Source organism: Thalia democratica, chromosome 2 (assembly GCF_965202585.1).
Source record: "Thalia democratica chromosome 2, ktThaDemo2.hap1.1, whole genome shotgun sequence".
In the NCBI taxonomy this organism is placed as follows: Eukaryota; Metazoa; Chordata; class Thaliacea; order Salpida; family Salpidae; genus Thalia; species Thalia democratica.
Window position 1 is genome coordinate 77,025,833 of NC_139166.1, and position 22,436 is coordinate 77,048,268.

The 22,436-nt window shown below is 24.4% G+C and overlaps 1 protein-coding gene and 1 non-coding gene across 2 annotated transcripts in view; both read right to left on the minus strand.

The window, feature by feature from the left end:
* Positions 1–22,190, minus strand: part of LOC145828964 (uncharacterized) — a 33,527-nt gene extending 11,337 nt beyond the window's left edge. Inside the window, exons 1-13 of the mRNA XM_082936708.1 lie at positions 22,088–22,190; positions 19,339–19,395; positions 17,186–17,258; positions 16,794–16,828; positions 15,730–15,781; positions 13,779–13,934; positions 11,635–11,815; positions 9,763–9,840; positions 9,341–9,397; positions 8,836–8,895; positions 8,183–8,247; positions 660–747; positions 105–155 (exon numbers count right to left, since the gene is read on the minus strand). Coding sequence (XP_082792834.1) covers positions 105–155; positions 660–747; positions 8,183–8,247; positions 8,836–8,895; positions 9,341–9,397; positions 9,763–9,840; positions 11,635–11,815; positions 13,779–13,934; positions 15,730–15,781; positions 16,794–16,828; positions 17,186–17,258; positions 19,339–19,395; positions 22,088–22,190 — 1,056 coding nt within the window. The remainder of the gene's footprint in view (positions 1–104; positions 156–659; positions 748–8,182; positions 8,248–8,835; positions 8,896–9,340; positions 9,398–9,762; positions 9,841–11,634; positions 11,816–13,778; positions 13,935–15,729; positions 15,782–16,793; positions 16,829–17,185; positions 17,259–19,338; positions 19,396–22,087) is intronic.
* On the minus strand, positions 6,633–6,704 carry Trnae-uuc (transfer RNA glutamic acid (anticodon UUC)). Its single transcript has one exon. It is a non-coding gene; the product is annotated as a tRNA-Glu (tRNA).
* Positions 22,191–22,436: the final 246 nt, after the last annotated feature.

Genomic DNA, 22,436 nt, shown 5'->3' on the forward strand with positions numbered 1-22,436 from the left:
AAATAAATAAAAAATACATGCATACTAAATTATTAAACTAATACTTGTTTCTACAGCAACTTTATTAATATTTATTTTAAACTACCAATGAAAAATCAACTAACAGCTGTTAGTCGGCCACTCTTTGGAATTTTTCCTGACACTGGCGAATTTGTCTGTGAAATACTAAGCTGTAACAAACAACAAAAAAAAAATTATGTTTAGGTGTTTCGTAAAAAAAACATGTGTTAAAAAATGTTTGCTTTGATCCTTTTATAAATGCTTTATTGAAAGTACCATATATAAAAATAAAAAATAAATAAATTATAAATTTAGAGTATGGTATTTTAAAGTAATTATATAGTAAATATATTAGTCTGTATAGTAAAATTGTTTATAAGTAGTAGTTTTATTCAAAATAAAAATAACTGTTTATTATCAAAACTCTTGTAACTTAAATGTTGTTTGATTATTCACACTAAAATAAAAATAGTAAAATATCTTGGAAATAATTAACTTTTGATCACTTCATAGATTGATAAGGTGTTGTCTAGGCTTTAGTACAAGAAACACAGAATTATTAAATTAATATTTAATTTAGATTTTTTAACACACATACAAGAACTATTTTTTCTATGTTAGCTTAACTCGTTATATTTTAAAACTTATGTTAAACTAACACTAAAGTCTGCCTCGATGAGTTCGCTGTACAAATCTTTTTTGAGAATTGACAAATTTTTACTGGCAAACGATTGATTTCCTTCGCAACTGTGTTAGAAATATATGTTAATAAATAAACGATTAATAAATATACCACTTTAAATATGTTATTAAGTAAAATCATTACTTTTGTATGATAGTAATTAGTAAATTATTGTTAACGTTTAAAATAAATTGAAGTTAAACAAACTATCAGACAATTTATAAGGTTTGATTAAGTAAAATATTTTTTTTCATAAAACTTAACCATTTTCAGAATTTGAGAAGTTTAATCAAACATGGTCTACTATCATTAACATAGTTTTATAAAAATGGTATATAAACTGAAAAGCTTTAGTAGGTAAAACATAAATAATCTTTGTTTTTTCAAATGTTTTTTAGTTTGTACAAAATTTGTAGATTTAGTTTATAAAAGATAAAAAAATGTGTTGAAGCTCATAATTAAAAATCAATGTACAAATAAAAAAGTTTAGATGGTTTGGAAACTAGTAACTAATACCAAACAAATACAAATAATAATACATAAACTACAATAGACACTTGTTTAATTCAGAACAAACGATTTTTAACATATAGATTGTCATGTTTTTTAAACATGTCTATCAAATGATAGCAACATATTATATTATATAAAATTAAATAAGTTTATTGTTATAAAAGTATTTACTGATTAATTGTGATAAAGTATGAGTGGACTTCAAAAATAGAGATACTTAATAAACGCTTTATATGCATTTATTTTAAAAAACATTTAGAAAAAAACAAAACATAAACTATATCATGTTAAAAATAAATTAAACAATTTATATTTTAAAACTGTCATCGGACAACATACACATCTTTACTTTAAGCTCATCATTATTAAAATGCTCAACACAAACTAGTGAAGAATTTATTTTACAGTTGATTTTACTAGAAATTACGAAAATACAACTATAAATTTCAGATAATATATATATATATATATTTATTTATTTATTTAATTATATAAAAACTATAATTCAAACAGCTGTTTCACACATTGAAATGTAAAATTTTATGTGATCTTCAGTGAGTTGTAGTTTATTATAATAGTGAACAGAAATTTCGATTTTAGAATTTTTTATAGTAATTATGACGTAGTAATGGTACAGTTTATTGTACGATTAGTTGAATTTGAAATACGCTGTAACTGTTATTCTATGCTTTTTAGGAAAGTTTAAAAAGGTTATTTTGGAAAAATGTTTTAAGCTATTAGAAAATTTTTTTAGGCTGTTGGGAAAAATGTTATAAAATGCTATAAAATACTCGTGTTTGCCGCTTCGATTTTATTTTGTTTTAATATTTAGTTGGTTTTAATTTTGTTAAAAAAGTATTTTTGATAATGGATGCATATGTTTTGTCTTTCGCTTTTCTTGTTTAGTGTTACGTTCTTATCTGATTTTTCGATTTCTATTTTTTCTAAGTTACAAAGTTTGCAGCCGAATTTAGTATTGAATTTTAATTTTGTCCTGTTTAATATTTCCCATTTAATTTTGTAGTCTGTATTGTTATCTTTTAAGTTCCATATGTAATTCGCTAGTTCTGTTGTGTGTCTTTTGTTAATATTGTTGAATGATGATTTGTGGTTTCTGTATCTTTGTTTAAAGGTATTTCCTGTCGACCCTATGGTATACTATCAAAATCCACCCGCGTTCAAAATCCACCCGATCAAAATCCACCCGGTTCAAAATCCACCCGATCAAAATCCACCCGGGTCAAAATCCACCCGATCAAAATCCACCCGAGTCAAAATCTACCCGATCAAAATCAACCCGAGTCAAAATCCACCCGATCAAAATCAACCCGGTTCAAAATCCACCCGATCAAAATCCACCCGCGTTCAAAATCCACCCGATCAAAATCCACCCGCATTCAAAATCCACCCGATCAAAATCCACCCGGTTCAAAATCCACCCGATCAAAATCCACCCGGGTCAAAATCCACCCGATCAAAATCCACCCGAGTCAAAATCTACCCGAGTCAAAATCTACCCGATCAAAATCAACCCGAGTCAAAATCCACCCGATCAAAATCAACCCGGTTCAAAATCCATCCGATCAAAATCCACCCGAGTTAAAATCCACCCGATTAAAATCCACCCGGTTCAAAATCCACCCGATCAAAATCCACCCGACTCTAAATCCACCCGTTTCAAAATCCACCCGATCAAAATCCACCCGATCAAAATCAACCCAACTCTAAATCCACCCGTTTCAAAATCCACCCGATCAAAATCCACCCGGTTTAAAATCCATCCGATCAAAATCAACCCGAGTCAAAATCCACCCGATCAAAATCCACCCGAGTCAAAATCCACCCGATCAAAATTCATCCGAGTTAAAATCAACCCGAGTCAAAATCCTACCGACACAAAATCAACCAAAGTCAAAATCCAACCGAATCGAAACAAGCACCTTGTTTATTTATTTCTTTTTAAATCAAGTATCATTTAAACAAATCTCACCACTCTAAAGTACCAATCTTAAACAAGTTTTATTTAAAAAACACTTATAAAATCTTGTATTTTTGTCCCTTATAAATTGACTTAAGAATATAAAAACTGTACTACAGATTGAACTTGTTTTGTGAGGTTTTTTGAGTTGTTATTTGGTATTTTTGCTTATTATAAGGAATTTTTGACAAAAATATTTTTGTTTTTTTGATTACTGAATATAATTTTGAATAGCTACAGCCGGCAAGCAGCTTTTAAAGGTACTGTTGTTTTTGATATAAGTATAACTATAAGAGCTAATAAAAGTTTAACAACGTCAGGATAAATAAATTAAAGTTTTACTATACAAATATGACTATGTTAAAACTTTTAGAAAACTAAAGGATGTGCCAGAAAAAATAATCTTGTATTATCTCAATCACAATTACACGACAATCAATTATAATTTACTGTTTCTAGGTATAAAATTTAATAATTTAGAACTTTTAAGTAATTTTTAAACAAATACGTCACACGATATAATTTTTATAAAAACTGAGTATTACAAGTGAAAGCTACCATTTATACTACAAATTAATCCATTTAATTTAGGGGTCAGCAAACTGCGGCCCTCGAAGTGTAAATATGTGGCCCTCGAGCATGTAAATTTGGTCAACTAAACAAAACAAAATTTAAATTGAAATTTTCGAAAAAGAAAAAGAAATTATAATAGTTTGTTTTTAAGTTTCTGAATATCATTTAAAAATCATTTATTATGCTTAAGCCTTAGATGTGAAAAAAGACAGATAGTAAATCTAGAAGTTTTTCTTTAAAGTTTAGACTTTACTTTTCCTTTTAAACAACAAAAGCTTACGTACTTGGATAAATTACTTATATAATATTGCAAAGTTTTTTTAATTGGCAATTTTACATGTTTTTAACTTTTAAAAACACGGTGACTGGGTTGAAGTAACTGTTGTACTTTTTTTGTTTCAAAAAGTTGCAACCCGAAAAACTTTAGATAGATTATTAAGGTATTTAAAGGTTTTAAAAGAAAAACTTACACTGTTTAAAATGAAAGTATTAATATTTGTTTATATTTTAACTAGTTTAACAAAATCACTAAAATTTTAAATACGTGATATGCTGTGCATATATTAGTTAAAAAACTAGCAAATTAAGTTGTTATCTAATTAAAAATAACTTATAACTTTAGTTACTTTAGACGAAACTATTTTTAGTTTTTTCAAAAATAAATGGTTTATAAAAAAAAACATTTAATAAAATAAAATTCAATTAACTAAAACACTTTGAAAAAAAGATAATAGCAGCTAAAATTATTGTATAAATTGAAAAAAATAACTAAAAAATATTTGTAACAAAAATTAGATAGAAAACAATAAAATTGTTTTAAAACAGTTATTGATTTCTTACATATTCCTCATTTATATTTTTAGTAAATTAGTTTTCGTATTTTTATATTAAAATTTATGTTCTGATTTTAAAAATTACTAATAAAAGAAACGTCAATAAATTGTTTACTAAACGACAAATAAAAGCGCTCAAAATATTTGGTCCTAAGTCCTCTTGCACGAACATACCTTAAAGTTATCGAGTCGCACACCAAAAATATCTTTTAACGTCTTTTCCACGTCGAAAACAATAATGTTTAAAATATAATTAATAGGTGATAGTTTTTCCAAATTTAACAAAGGATTTTTATTTTATTATCACGTAGCAATTTTATATTATTCTTTATCTATATTTTATTTTTTATAAACACTGTTAGTTGAAATTTTTTATATAATAAAATATTGTATGTAATACTATTTTGAAATTTAAGTAAAGCACAAAACACAAAACTTTTTACATCAAAAAAAAAAGCTCAAAAATTTTAGATTAATATTTTAATTTTCTTTTTGTAACATTTAATTAACATTTTCCATAAATTTACATTATTTGGTATTTGATTTTTGTAATTTTCTTTAGCTTAATAAATGTTATTAAAGGTTCTTCTAATTTATAAACTTCTATAAATTTGATATTTTAATTTACTATGAGTTATCCTTAGTAAATATTTTTATTTAATTATGATTGACTTTGGGAAATTAAATTAGAAGGAAGTTTAAATGGATTGAAACTGAGCGTAATTCTTTTTTTATTTTTTTTTAACTTCTTTTTTTAAAAGTAACACCAACACTACTAACATTAATAAATTATAAACATTTTAAATACTTGTAAAGCTACTATGAATTTTTTTTTTAATGCTGTTTAATTATATTGTTTAACTTATTTTTTTAATTATTTTATTAAATAAATTAAAATTTCTTTTTTTATAAATACTTACTCTTTTTTATACCAATAGTTATTTAAACATATAACTTTATTCAATATTACAAAATTCTATTAGAAATTAATTCTTAGTTCGAAAAAAAATGAACTCGGGTTGATTTTGATCGGGTGGATTTTGACTCGGGTTGATTTTGATCGGGTTGATTTTAATCGGCAGGATTTTGAACCGGGTTGATTTTGATCGGGTGGATTTTGAACCGGGTTGATTTTGAACGGGTGGATTTTGAACGGGTGGATTTTGACTCGGGTGGATTTTGACTCGGGTTGATTTTGATCGGGTTGATTTTAATCGGGTGGATTTTGAACCGGGTTGATTTTGATCGGGTGGATTTTGAACCGGGTTGATTTTGAACGGGTGGATTTTGACTCGGGTGGATTTTGACTCGGATGGATTTTGATCGGGTGGATTTTGACCCGGGTGGATTTTGATCGGGTGGATTTTGAACCGGGTAGATTTTGATCGGGTGGATTTTGACCCGGGTGGATTTTGATCGGGTGGATTTTGACTCGGGTGGATTTTGATCGGGTGGATTTTGATCGGGTGGATTTTGATCGGGTGGATTTTGATCGCGGGTGGATTTTGATTGCGGGTGGATTTTGAACGTGTCCCCGACCCTATATACTGCTTTGTTGTTTTATTTGATGTTACTGTTGCTTTATAAATTATATTTGACACTAAGCATTCGTTATTTAAAGGGCAAGGTTCTTTATGGCAATTACAAAGTTTATCTTTTATGGTGCTTTTATCGTCTATATTGCTTTTGTTTAATATTTTGTTGTTGTGAGCTATTATTTTACTTCTGAAATTATTTGTGCAACTGTAAGATATTTTGATTGTGTTTCGGTTGAATGTTTCGGTTGAATACTATTTATAAACTTTAAAATCCCTTGTTGGTATATTGTATTTAATTTGTAATTCTAAATAATATAATAATATTGTAAATATATATATATGATTTAATTTATAATACAAATATTCTAAGTTTTCATCAAGCAACTGAACTTAAGAAAAGTTAGAATTACAAATTAAATACAATATACCAACAAGGGATTTTAAAGTTTATAAATAATAATTTTTTTAAGTATATATTACTTTTTAACATGTTCACATTAACTTTAACAAAAAAGTTCCTACACCGGGAATCGAACCCGGGCCGCCTGGGTGAAAGCCAGGAATCCTAACCACTAGACCATGTAGGACTGTGATGGAGCGCTGAAACAGTTGTATATAAAGCGCACAAAGCTCGTTTGTGACGTAATAATACTGAAATGCGCGCGCAAAGTGAGCTGTTCGTTGTACACGAGCTTAATGCTTGTATTGAGAAATGGTGTTGAAAAATGTTGCGGTCTTCGGTGAGTAGATTTGAAGTAATGTGTTCGGTAATGTTATGTTAAAACAAGGTTAAATGCATGCTTTCAAATGTTCACTATCAGAATATTTATTTGCATATCTACGCTTTAATTTAATCCTGCTCAAACTATTTACATAACTATAACTATTGCTATAATAAACATTGCTATAACTATTTACAAAATTCCTCTGCCAACATTTTAAAAGCTGTTTAGGAAATTGTTGGATACTTATAATATGATCAAATATTGAATATCTATATTGATTATAACTTAATAGCAAAATATACAACTATTTATATTGAATTTGTAAAAGGCAAGTAATTGAAAAAAAAACTATGAAGCTTAACATTTAGTATATATTTAAATGTATAACTTAAAAGGCTTTAAATTGGCTTCATTTAAATATCATTTTTAGTAAACTAATGACTACAAAAACTCAGGAATAGTTTTAAAATACCATACAATCTGCTATACATTATCAGTAGAATTTATTCAGCATACACTTTTGCAAACTTTGCAGTATTTTGTTTCGGAATTTGTTTATGTATGAGCACTCAGTAATAAGCTTAGTGAAGCAAAAACTTGAGTATTAGACAATATTTTACAATTTGAAACTTACTATATAAAGTTTTGAATAGACATTTTATCAAAAACCCATTCTAAAAACATATCACATTTATTCTATAGTAACATTTAACTAAGTCTTCATACAAAAAACAAAACAAAAATAAATAGTTAATTTCTGAGACAGTTTATAAATAAGTTATTTGTAAAACTAGGTTTATTCATTTTTACAGATATTAAAGCTTATTGTATAAACATTCCAAGTGGTGGTAGATTAGAAACTTAAACTTAACTTAACTAAAACTTCAACTTATTTTTTCTACTTATGTTAGCTTTAACACCAACATACTTATTAAGTTTACATTAAAGTATAAAACACTTTTATACTTTCTTTTATACTCTAAAAACATGTTTTAGAGAACTGCATATGCCTTTCAAAGTAACACCTTTAGTTTAGAGTAGATATAGGTTAAAATATTGGTCAAAAAAACAAAAACTTGATATATGACTCGATTTAATCGATCACTAATTAAGTTGTCCACAATTTTGATGCACAAATGAACACAAAAACGTCTGACTAATAACATAAACTACAAATAATTATACAAATTAAAAAACTATTTCATTAACAATTTTATATTACCTGTTAAACTAATAAAATATATCAAAACAAACATGGGTTTTTTCCATTAGAAAACTTATATCTTTTTACAAACATAGATAAAGCTTAGTACTAAAATACAATATAAACTCAAACAAACATTGATTTTTCCATGTGTAAAGCTTCAACTTCCTCTTGTAGGTTTACTTGTTCTCGCTTCAAATTCTATTAAAAAATATACGTTGTATTGAAAAAATAAGTACATATATACAGTGAAAGTTTTTAAAACTAGAACAGCATACATATACAATACTGGTTTGTTGTGTAGACAGTTACAATAACAATATATTGAGTAGTTTTCAGTTATGTTACTTGAAACAACAAAATATGTGTATGGAAAGTTTTATTTTTAACGAACTAAATAAATAGAAGCAATTTTAACTAAAATGTTATCTTTTTTTTTAGTTATGCACTTATTATTAGTAATATTTGTATATATAAACACATTTACTTCATAAAACATTATGTTGCATATAGTAAGTATAACAATAAAAAAATGAACTTTAACTCCAAATACTTTGAAATTTATTGCATATGTACTGTTAATATTTTTAAATGTTTATTTTTAAAGCTCATTAAATATAGCTAAGTGTTAAACATAGGTCTATAATAGTATATAAAATATATTGTCCTAATAAATTTAATTTTGTAACCTTAAAGTAAAAGTAGAAAAAAAAAATACTTAACAAAGTTTTAGTAATGACAATTAGAGTAAATTTATTTTAACCATTCTTATTTAATTAGTTTAGTAACCTCAATAGTAGCTTTGTATTGGTTGGCAGCTAAATGTTCTTCTTTGTACTGAGTTTGAAGCTGAAAACAATAATGATTTATTAAGTTTTGTAAAACTTTAACAAACACTATCAAGTTTTAAATTAAAATAAGTTAACAGCTATGTATTTTTAAAACATGCCTGAATACATTTTTATACTTATAAAATACAGTTTTGAATGCTGATAAAATAATTGAAGATTAAATGGAAGCTTTCATAATAGCTTTCAAAGAGGAGTTTAACTGTTAGATAACATAATTGTATCATAAATTCTTTTTTTTTTAATGTGTTCAAATACAAGTGTTATATATATATCAAAATATATAATCAAAAGCATAGTAAGGGAAATATTTCTATTTATGCAGCTGCAAATACAACTTATACATTTAATTTTTTGAGTGAGTATAATTAGTGACTAAAAATTATAGTTAAAAATAGGGTTTTTTATATATTTTTTTTTTATTAAAATAAGATTAATACACTTACCTCTTCCATAAGCTCATCCTTGTACATAATTTCTTTTTCCAAATCTTCATTTTGTACCTTTATATTATTTTGTTAACTTACAAACTTAACCAGTAAATGTTTGGTATGTAAATTACACAAGTAAATTTTTCGAACTTTCATTACCACGGTGATAAAATTATGTTTAAACCAGAAGTTTCTTTTTTATCAACTTGAATAGCTGTTTACAACTTCACTGTACAAATAGTAAAATAAAATCTTTTTTTTTCTCATAAATTGTTGATAGCGTACTTGTAAACATATCAAACAACTTTCAACTTTTACATCATTTCTAATTATTATAAACAAAAAATATTTAACTTTTTCAGATAAACTTTCAGTAAATAAACATTTAACTAGGAACACGTATTTTATATGAAAAAAAAACATTGCAAGAAACAAACTTTCAAGTCATGATAGTCCAAATCCATTTGTCTGTGAACGGAACTCATCGAATCTTTATGAGTTTTCATTGAATCTATCTGTGATAAAAATAACTGAATTTTTTACTAATAGTTACAAAGTAGTAGAATTTAGAATTGATGATTTATCAAAATCTATGTAATAAGTGTGTATAAAAAATTGTCTGAACGCTGTCAAACAAAAGTAAGTTTTGGCACTAGAAAAGCTTTCAATTGTTGTCAAATACATTTTGCTTCAAAAGTTTTTTTTACAATCATTTATATTACTTAATACAAACTTTTACAATGTTTAACATTTTTAAATAAATTTAATTTCGATAAGCTTAATAGTGAATTTATTTTACAACTCACAATTAAGGTTACTTATATTAACATTAATAAATTCACTCAATTTGACTTAAAACCGTTCAAAATTTGTTAAAAGTATTAATTTAGAAGTGTATGTGTAAATAAATTCCATTTAATAACAATCATTTTATAAATAACTAGTGCACTAAATTTTTTAATAATTTTTGCCATAATTTGCAAAACAAAACATGGAGTTATACAAAAATACATTACCTGATACTGTACTGAAAAAAGACTGGCTGAAAAATAAAGATTTTATAGGTAATAAAAATTAATAATTTATTCAAAATAAAAAACTTAACTTTTTATCAATACCAAATTATAATAAAATTAATGACATTTAAAACATAAAATATATTTCACAAATTTAACAAAACTAAATTATTTAAGTTTTTAAAATATAAAAACATAAGAAATGAGAGATAAACTTTGTCTTTATTTCAAATATGAATTTCAAAAACTAATTTAAGTTCTAATTTCAACTAAAAACTTGGAAAATTAAAAATGCCTTAAGCAATTTGAAAGTACTAAGTGTTTAAATTATCAATAAGTACAAAACCAAAAGTAAGCTTTTTTTTTTTAATCTAACATTCTGGTAACACAATGAAAAAAATGCAAGCTTTGCAACCGAAATAATTTAGGTTTTTTTTAATAAAACCTATTAAAAAAGTTTTTCATAACTTAGCTTTATAGTAAAACTATGAAATAAATTATATAAAAACGTACAAAGCAAAACCAATATTAATAGAAAAAAAAATATTACAACACCAGTCATTTGAAAACTTTATTTAGTTTTTAGCTAAGTTTTAAAGTGATACAAAGCCAAATAAAACTTTCATCAATATGTGAACTATAACAATAAATACATAATTTAAAACACAAGTAAACGAAAACTTCTAACTTTTTTAAAAAGTCTACTTTTAAATTTGCCCAGGTAATAAAATAAATATTGAAGTAGCAAAAAGAAATATTTTTTGACTAGCACAATAACTGAAAAAAATCATAACTTGTAATTTAGGTTATATAAACAAAGCCTTTAAATATATTAAAAAATACAAAAAAAAAACTTCATTCTTTTTGTGTTGTTATAAGTAAAAAGTAACATAAAAACTGAACTTATTTTGCAGTTTATGAGTTATACGCTAAAAAAATTCAAAACAAAAACTTGCATCAAAGTTAAAACGATGAGAAATACGTTGCGACCAATATTAATTGGAAATTAAGGTTTAACACTTTATATAAAGAGGTTTAAACTATCGAAAAAGTTTAAAAACAAACCTACTTGTTTTTATACATTAATATTTACAGTAATTAAACGATGCAAGGATTTTTTTTCAGTTTAGCCAAGTCAAAAAATATACATAATAACCTTTGGCTTGAAAAAATCAAACGACAAGTAGTTGATAATAACTACCAAAAAAAATTATTTTGATATTTATAAGTTGAATTTAAAATAAAAATATAATTAATTTTACAGCGTGTTATGTAAATTAAACATAAACGAACTTTGTTCTGCAGCTTAGCCAGGTCATCTTCCAACGAGTCTCGTTCAAACACGACTTTCTCCTTATCAACTGCAAGCATGTTGTTATTCATTTTAAGCTCTTCGTTATGCTTGAGTAGTTTCTCGTGCTCAACTTGCATCGATTCGTGCTCCTCTATCAAATCATCTCTGCGTCTTATCTCGCTAGAAAATGTATAAAATAGTTATTTATTATAATGCTAAATATAAATCGGAATTATGTAATCAAGTCGTTTCGATGACTTATTTAACTAAAGCGTTTTCATTTAATTTTTTTTTGAGATTTATTTATACCTTTTTGTGTAGTTTTTTGCAAAAATTTAAACTGCTAGTAACAACATTTATTCTGTTTCCTCAATCAAGTGGCTTCAACGTCTTGTTTGAAAGGAATAAAGTAAGCATAAAAGTAATTATTTTGATTGTTAAACAGATTTGATAAGAAAAATAGTCTTCACCAAAACGTTATCAATTTAAAAAGTTTGTAAAAACATATTGCGAGTTTCAAAAAAATAAAATAATCTAAGAATAGTTTTGATTTTTTGACAACTTAAAGCTTAAAATTAGATTCATCAATAAACTTTGGTTAATTGTAAATCAAACAGTTTACATATTGTACAACCAGAATGTTAATAACTTAGATTAAACAAGCTGGTTTCTCTTGTAACTAATCGTTATTGTTTTGAACATATGTCTATGGATATAAGTTTTCTATAATTGAAAATACTCTATAATCCAGGATGCAAGCATTATTGGCTTATGTATTATTTATGATTTATTGATTATTTTACTAACACTTACGAGCTAGACGTTATGAATTTATGGCTACGGTATGTTATTAATAAAACAATCAGTATACTTACTTATTCAATTATAGTGAAAGCGGTTTACAATAAGTACTTGATAAGTAAATAATTCTAGTAAAAAAAACAGTCAATTAAAAGTATCATTACAAAACTAGGCAAGCTCTAAACATGTAAAAAACCAAAAAATAGATATACTAACAATTATACATAAAGTTGAACGTAAAACCTATTAATGATATTTTTAAAACATTTGAAAACGTGTTTTGATATCAAAACTAATTAGTATGTTTTAGTATCTTATAATAAAAATTTAAAAACTTTGAAACATTTTAATCGAAACTTGAACTTTATGACAATTAGTTTTGTTTAAAGTTATATAAAAATTGTCTTAATTAAGAAGTATACCAAAACTGATGCAGAATGACTTTAAAAACAAGTAAATGTTTTTTTAAATATACAACTAGTTAACATCATATAGAAAATAGCCATACTATAAAACAATTTTAAACTGAACAAAATTAATAATTAGTGACTATAAACACTAAAAGAAAAATCTTATTTTGACACTTTTTTTTCAGCTAATAAAATAAAATTTATAATTTAAACTAATTAAAATCAGGTTTTAAATCAAATACAATTTTAAAGGAAACTGAACCGGATTGTAAAACAGCTAATTATTCATTTTAAACGAAAATTAAATCAATCAAAATATTGACCTTTTCATTACTTTTCATTTGAAACTCTAACTAAAATAACTTGAAAGTATTTTTCGCTTCATCAAACTTTATGTTATCAATCATAAAAAAGTTTAACTTTTATTACAAACTAATTAAAAATCAATAAAACTTCAAAGAAACCAAGCCGGAGATGAAAAAAACTATTAAACTAATTTTAATACAAACTTTTATCTGTAAATTAATCTCGTAAGCTCTGCATTCTTCATTTTTTATTAACATTTGACATATTTAATTTTGAGGTTACCAAAACCGAAAATTAATTCATTGATGCAACATGAATGAAAAATTTTATGTTATAAAAAAACTTTTCTTAGAGCACAAACATTTAGAGTATAAGCACTTGGTAAGTAAGTTATCAAACAAACTTTTACAAATTTATTTATTTTGATGTTTGTTGCATTTGATACAAAGTTTCAAGTATTAATCTAGAAAAATTGAAACTCTAGTAAAAGTAAGAATTATTTTTTAAAATTGTTCAATTTTCATCTAACTTGGTTAGTTTTCTGAAACTTAAATTTATCATGCCTGATGTTAAGTAAGTGTTATAATTTGGAATAAAAAAAAGTAAAATTATCACTAGTAACAAACTTGTTTAATTTTCTCTCGAGTTCTTCAACTTCGGTCTTCTTGTTTGCAAGTTTTTGTTCCAAAGTGGTGAGCAGACACGTGTTTTCGTCCCCCCTGTCCTTGTGTTCGCTATTCTCTTTTCGCAACCGCTCATTCTCGAATTGTAGCTTGTAAAGGCTGTAAACAGTTTAGAAAATTGATACTTTTGTAACGTATGTTGGTTATAGGTGTATTGCTGTTATGTAAGTTATTGATTTTATGTACTTTACGCAACCGTTCATTCTCAAACTGAAGTTTGTAAAGGCTTTTATGTGAAAAGAATCGTTATCTTTTTTTTTTACAACTTTTTAAGGCTATTTTGGATATACAATAATAATAATAATAATAATAATACAAACTAGCATATGTGTTTACAATCATATTTTTATTCTACTTACGCAAGCGTTCATTCTCAAATTGTTGTTTTTAAGATTGAGCAAGTAAGACATTGTAATATAGTAAGTGTTATTAATGATACCTTGTTGTCACTCTTTAAAAACTATATTGGCTTTAAAAAAAATGTAAGAAACTATTTTTTCTATATTACATATTATCCTTTTTTAGCCCCTAATTCTCAAATTGTAGTTTGCAATAACTGTAAATGGATTAGTTACAAAAGTTTTTTTTTATTGTTTGTTAGTTTGATATTAGACCTCATGAAATGTAGTATTTTATAATAATTTATAGCTGGAATTAAAAGTAAGATAAAAAGTGCTTATTTTCTATTCTTATATTTTTATTCTCACATTAGAGGTAGTACAGGCTGTTTTGTAAAATAGTAAAAGCCATATGAGTTATAGTTAATATTTATACATAATGGTGTGTCACTTTTTTTTATAGTTTATAAAAAAATTGTCAACTGACACACTAGTGTAGGGGGTTTGTAAGGCCAACCGGGCAGCAATAATTTTTTAGATTAGGAGCAACTTGTGCAACATTTATATGCAATAAACATTATTTTTTAATAACAAACATTTGAAATTCTCTCTTTGTTTGTTTTGAAAATCAGCACACGTAAAACATATTAAATTCAAATTTACAAGTGAAATATTTTCTTGTATTTATATTAGTATACAAACTAATTATACTTGCAAATAAAACTAGCTAAATTTAATTTACGGCTTGTTCATTTATTAAAAACATTATTTATTTTACATATTTTAGGCTTTAAGGAGGGATAAATTTTTTTTTCTGTAAATTTAGTCGTAATTAACATGTTTAATTAAGCTGCTAAATGATTTATATCATTTTGCATAAAAGCTTAAATTTAAGAAAGCTGGTTTGTAAAAAAAAAAGGCCAGCATAACATTTTACAATTTTAATACTTAATTTATGTCATTTTTAACATAACATGTGATGTATTTCAATTGGGCAATGTCATGGTTGGTGACCTCGAAAAAACTACATCTTATCAAATTAAACTCAAAAGTAATTCAAGTGCTAAAATAAAACCAGGTGTGGCTAATTTAAAAACAGGCAAGGAAAGTTCATGTGTCAAGTTTAACTAGTTTTTGAATCAAAAGCTCTTTTGCTTTTATTTTACAATAGTACTATAAAACTGGATAATATTTTAAATTTTATCCGACCTAATAACTTTCCTTACTTATAAAAATAAATTACTTGCAAGCTATTTTTTATCAGACATAATTTTGTGCAAACTAAATTTTACTAAAATTAACAAGTTCAAAATAAAATATTTATAACATAAGTTCAAAATATACTTAAAAACATAGTTTTAAAATAAGGTACAATACAATTAATTTGTTCTAAATTACTAATTGACAACTATGTATAAATTTTGTTAATTGATTATAAACAACAAACATAGTTTTCAGTAAACCAAGTTTAAATTTGATAGTTGATATTTTAGATTTGGGTAAATCAAATTATAATTAGATAGTTGTGTTTTAATATTAATAAATAACAAACAAACTTTTCTTCCAGTTGTTTGTAGCTGTCGCCACTTGGAATGGATTCAATGCTCTCTGCAAAGCAAAACATTATAAGAGCTTGTTACTAAAAAATAATATACAAAATGTTGTTGCTAACAAAGTTTGAAAAAAAAGTTTAGCATGTTCATTTGTTACAGCAAATTTGAAGGTTTACAAACAAATGTACATAAAAATAGTATAAGATTTTTTAAGTACAAACTTTGAAAAAACATATTTAGTATGTTAATTTTCAACAACAAACTTTGTATTTTAATAGATAAAATTACAAAAAACTTAACAAACTAAAATAGAAACATCTAAAATTTTCAGTATAACAAAAGTTTTGTATTTAAGTGTGATATAAATTTGAAACAGTTTTCGAAATAATTGTATTTTTAGCAAATACAAAAATTAATTTTGCTTCTAAAAATGCTTGTAACAAAATAAAGAAAATATTTTTCATATAAACTTTCTAGAAATTTGTTCAAACATACAACATTATTTTTAGTAATGCATAGCTATTACTAAACAAAGCAACTTGTTACTGTACCATTAATATTAAGTTAATGACAAATTAGATAGACAATAATTTGAACCTTTTAAAATATCCTGTATGCATAACATACGCAACAAATAAATTAGTTTATGAACAAACAAAATTATTTTAAAATACAATGTTATATGCAAACAAAGTAACTTGCTACTTTATTATTATTATATGACTAATTATTTACAATGCAACTTGAACCTTTGATAAAAGATGCATACATAACAAACATTTGCTAACAGCATTACACTCAAATTAGCAACGCATACAAGCACACATTAGCTTACAACTTTTTCACTAATTCTTGAGAGAAATCGTTCGAGCCTTGCAAACAGATGCTTTATGTATTAAAAATCGATAAAACCAGTGTAAATTTCAAACGGCTCATTAAATATTCAAAAATCAAATAATTAAAAGCTCAAGTATTAAATTATTTAGTGCTTATCATTTAATAGAACTCAAAAATGTTTTTGCTTTTTTAATTATTTAATGTTAAAAATATACTATATAAATACTTACCTAACACAGATATATCTTCTACTGATTTAGTAGACCTGCAAAAATATAGTTTGAATTAAAACTAAGCATGTATTTATACATAATTTATTTACTTTCAAGACAAAAAAAAATGTTAGAAAATTAAAAGACATTTATTTTTTTATAATTTTCAATGATTTAAGCTGTTTTAATAACAAGAAACTCAAAATTAAAATGTACTGCTTCAAAAAAAAGTACACATTAGTAAAACAAAACTTTTAGCCTACAAGCGTAGCTTATACTTAAATTTCTTTGTTGTTGTGGATATTAACAATAACAATATTACAATTATAACAATTGATGGACTATAACAACTTATTGTATAACAAAAATGTCCAAAAATAAATAAAATAACTTAAAACATTTGAACTAACGACTTGTTTTCTTTGACAAATTCACTGAACCTTTTGGCAAGCTCTTCCTTGCTGAAGTAGTTTTGTATTCCGTCTGAAATATATTTGTTTTAAACTAAATTACAATCAAACTTTAAGAAGCAGGTTTTTGATTAAAATGTAGTCAAAAAATATTTTAAACATTAAAGTTTAGTTTTACGCTTGCAACTTATACATGTTACTTTAAAATATTATTAAATGAAAAAAGACCTTTTGATAAGTTCTTTTTGGGCATATAATAAAAGTAAAAAACCATTTGCAAGCCATAGTATTTTTTAAAAGCTTTTTGTTAAAAAAGTATAGGTATTTAAGATAAGTTGTGCAAAAAAGCACAAAATAAGCTGTCAAGTTTCCTCAAAAACAACAGAGCACATTTGTAAAACTCAATTATCAAAAAAAATTAACTTGTCCCAAGGGCCAGAGTTTGCCAAACCCTGGCTTATAGATTAAACTGAAACCAAGCAAAATGCTTGTAGTAATATACTTACAATTTTTTAAATAGTAAATAGTAATGTTTTTCAGAAAAAAAAAATTAATGAACTTTAACCTTTGTATTATGTAGGTTTAAATTATAAACTAAAGCCCAATTGTTTGGATTTGATAATTTTATTCTAAAAAATCATTGTCTTTAAGAACAATTTTAAGAATAAACCAACAAAAGAGATATATCAATAAGATTTAAACTATTGGTAACAATAAAAATTTAAAGTGAATTGGTTTGTGTACTTTAAAGGATAGTGTAAAACGTAACAAACAACATAAAGTTTGTGGGTTGTTCAGTTTTAAAAAACAACTAATGATGTCTCTATCTAAAACAAACATATATTGATATTAATGTTATTTGAAATCAAAGTAGTTCACTGATTAGTTGTTTAAAACAACTTCACTTTTTTAAAAAAATATTTATAATTTCATTCAAACTTTTAAGAAAAATTCTTATAACAATACTTAAGGCCATAGAGTGCACTAGGTAGTTTTTTTTAATTTCAAAATTTGCTCTTTTAGTAGAAAGTTCAAACAAAAAAAAACAAGAAATACTCGAACAACACTTTGGTCCATAACCTGGGTTCACAAAAAGACCTTTAGTATATCAAGCCCACAGCCAACTTTTATAAAAACTTAAAAAATAAAAACTTAATTGTTATAAAACATGAAACTTGAAACTCTTGTTGGAAATAAAGTTAGTTTGGTAAAAATTCAAATACATGGACAATATTTTTTCCTATTCAATTTTCTAATAATTTTGAAATTGCCTAAAAATATTTCTAATTTTTAGCTTTACAAACTATAGACCTTAAAAATTCAGAAAATTACTTACATAAATAGAATTTAAAGAAGTGGCAACTTTATAAATATGTAAAATTTAAAAAAATGTTTTTTTGATTAATAATTTTTTTTGTTCCATAGAATAGTCAAATTATTCTACAAAAAAATTTAAGTTACTTAAAAAGGATAAAAAATTGTATTTTTGTATTTAAAATAAAGTATATTTCATCTTTTTAGTTTAAACATTCCATAAGCTATTGAAGAAACCTTGATTTAGTCACTTTGAAAATAATTATGCGGCACAAGGTGTTTGACAGCTAAGCTAATATAAAACACAACAAATTTATTTAGTAAAAAAATAAGGTGGACTCTCTATTACCTAAAATATGTATCAAATACTCATACAAAATGCTGAAGAATAAAATTTCTTACAGCAATACATAAAAATTTGCAATAATAAAGAATAAAAAATATGTAAATAACTTGATAAAAACTATATGTACTTTAAACAAATACAAACTTACTTTTACATTTTTTTTTTTTCAATTTTTGTGCAAATAAAGTTTTAATTTTAGTTGTTTTGTTTAACAAAAGCTCAACTTTGTTTATATCAATTTCTATAATTTTGAATTTTCTATATTTCAATGAATTAATATTTTACAAATTGATACAGTTTACAAATACTAAAAAATTGTAATGTTTTTTTTTTCAAAATTATTTATATAGTGCACTGACATGCCTTTTGAGCAAAACTTAGTTTGCTGATTTTTTTTTTTAATAGAAAAACATACTGTAGCAAAGCCTCAAATATGAGAATATTTTTAAAATTCTAAAAAATATGTATCACTTATAAAATAAATAGTACCTACCTGGAAATAACTCATCATTTTCAATGTCAACAGAAGCTTCTTTACCATTCATGCTACCTGACACCAGTAAGTTTTACTTATTTCTAAATATAACAAATTTAATTTATAACTACACTGGATCTTTGTGTTTAAAATATTCTAAATAAATTTTTTTAAATAACATTAATTCAACACTAACAAAATACTGAAGCTAGTTATGTAAGCTTACATAACATTGAAACAAATTAGTTTAAAATAGCAAGCAAAGTTTCTCATGAACAGCATAAAATGTACAACTTCTTAGCATTAATGCATACTATTACTTCAAGTAATAAAAGTGAATGCTTTAAGAGTGCGCGGCCTACTCAATACTTTATTTCCTGTAATGTAATAATTTTCTCATTACTTTAAACAGTGTGGCTGCAAAAATTCATTGTTTGATGTGACAGCATTTATTTCATTGAAAGCTTTTAATCTTTTATACAAAGTTTAAGAACTTTATTTTCAACTAGACAAACTTATTTATAAAAACTAACAAGATTTTTAAATATAACTTGCAGCCACTTATTCATCTTCAAATTTTAAATATAAATAGTTACAATACATATAAATTATAGATATTAGCTAATGATCAGTGTTAAAAAGGAAAAAAAATCAAAACTGAAAGATACTTATTTTTGCATTGGTTTCAAGGTGTTTACCTTATTGATGTTTATACTTCATAACTTTAAACTTTAAAAATTTAAAAATCAGAAAAAGAAGTGTTATGATTTTCTACATAAAAAAAGTTAAAAGTTACAATAAAAATATAAATTATAAAATGTGATAACTGAACATCAATCATCTTTAAAATTTACCAATAAAAAACATAATTGGCATCAAAAAACAGGTTTAGAAAATATAAATGTTATAAGGCAACTAAAATTATTTTCTAAAATAAGATAAAATGAAATTTCATATGTTTTTACACAATAAAAGTTGTTAAAATAGAATTGACACATCAGTTTTTGATTTTATAGCATATTACTACTACAACCATTTGTTTACTAAGAATAGCTACCTTAGTTAGTGTTTCACTCAAGAAAATGAAAAGTTTAACTTGATTTTAAACATTGAGAACTGATAGTTTGTAACTAATAAAAGACAAAGTGAGTTATGTAAAAAAATTGAACTATACCGACGAAATGGTAACAAATATACTTTTTAAACTTTAAATTAAAAATTAAAAAAAAATACTCAAAATTCTTTAAAATTTTATAAAAAATCTTAAAAGCTTTTTGCTACAAAGGTTAATATTAAAATTTAAAAAAGATCAAACAACTGATAAAACTTAACTTTATTCTCGTGAGCTTTCAAAAAATTAAATAAAGTTACAATTTTAATTTAGTTACACAACTTTTTAAGCTTTTTAAACTTTAATGAACTATGTAACTATTTTTTTAAGAAAAACGTTTGTAGTTTTTAAACTTTGAAAAGCTATGTATTTTTTATTAAAAAAACGTTTAGGTTTTTTTATGTTTTAAACATAAAACAAATAATTTTCGTAGCTTTAAAAGGAAATAGAAGTTCTAAGTAAAAGTAAAAGTTGTCGTAAAAACATGTTAAACTTTTAATGAAGTTCAAGCTAATTCACAAATTCAAAGTACTTAAATGTTGCAAAATGTGCAAATTTGCTTTAATTTTGAAGTTTATTTTGTTTTCCTAATATTGTTAACTTGGTTTTTAAAAACAATTTTTAATAATCGTTTGACCTGTACTTTAATTTTTTTTTAACATTAAAATTTTATAGTTAAAAGTAAAAACAAAATACAAACTTAGAAAAAAAAATCAAAAGCAAATTTTTTATTTAAAATAAGTTTTTTTAGATAAAAACTATTTCAATCTTAAAAAAAAACGAAATATAGAAAACAAAACTTATCTTAAGAAAAATAAAAAACTAGTTTAACAACATTCTATTCTATGAATAATATAAACTGACCGCTTTAAGTTTATAAAGCTACAACAACTTAATGCAACATAATTTGTTCAACATTGTATATGTGCATAGTAAATGCTAAAAAAGCTCAGTAAGTTTCATTTATCTTAAACAAATAAATGTTACAAGTTTTAAAACATAATTTACAAAATTGACTTACAGTTCGATTTTTTTAATGTTTTAAATGTACTTTACTGCTACAAAAAAATTAATTAACTAAACTTTTTAATATGATAATTATCTCTACTTAATTAAAATTTGTTAGTTTTATTGTTTTTAAAATAGTTATATGTAATTGCTTAATTTAAGTATGATAACAGCAATTTATCTGATTATTGCTCTAAAGTTTAGTTTTAAATTAGTAATAGTGCAGATAAAACTATTTATAGTTTTTAATTAATATATATATAGTAAAATTTCAATTAACAAAACTAAAAACTATTAACAATAGAATTATTCCTTAAAATTTTTCTTACACGCTAACTATATTAGGAAATTAAAATTTTTAATATTTTTTAAGTTAAAAAGGAAATAAAATTTTGTTTTCTATAGCAATATTGAAACTGAGACAGTAAAGTCATTGAAAATAAGAAAAAGGCAAAATATATATAGAACATTTTATTTCTACACAACTTTTGTTTACAACATTAACTTTCACTCTACAAAAAATACAAATTCTTGTTCGTATTTACCTGTTATGTTTTTTTATAAGCTTTACGCTATAATAAATAACTTAACTTATATACAAACTCTATAAAGATAAGATTTTAATTGATATAAATTAACAAAACTAACGACTGCTTGAAGCCTTTATTTCTTGTGAAATATTTCCCGCCAAGTTCGAAGCTGGCACTTTCCTTTTTGTCGTTGGACTTTTCCATTGAAAGTTAATTGGCATGATTTGATTTGAATAAAAAGTTTATGCAATAATTACTGGCGAAGGGTCTAAAATTTCAAAAATTTTCCTACTAAATTCGAAAAACATCAAGTTAACTTGTATTTTACTTGGTTATGTGATGTACAGTTTAAAATGTTTAGATAGAAAAAAAATATAATGAATAAATATACAAACTTTTTATTTTTAACTTAGAAGCTATTAAACATACTAAAAAAATATTAAACAAAAAAATCCATAGATAAAAAA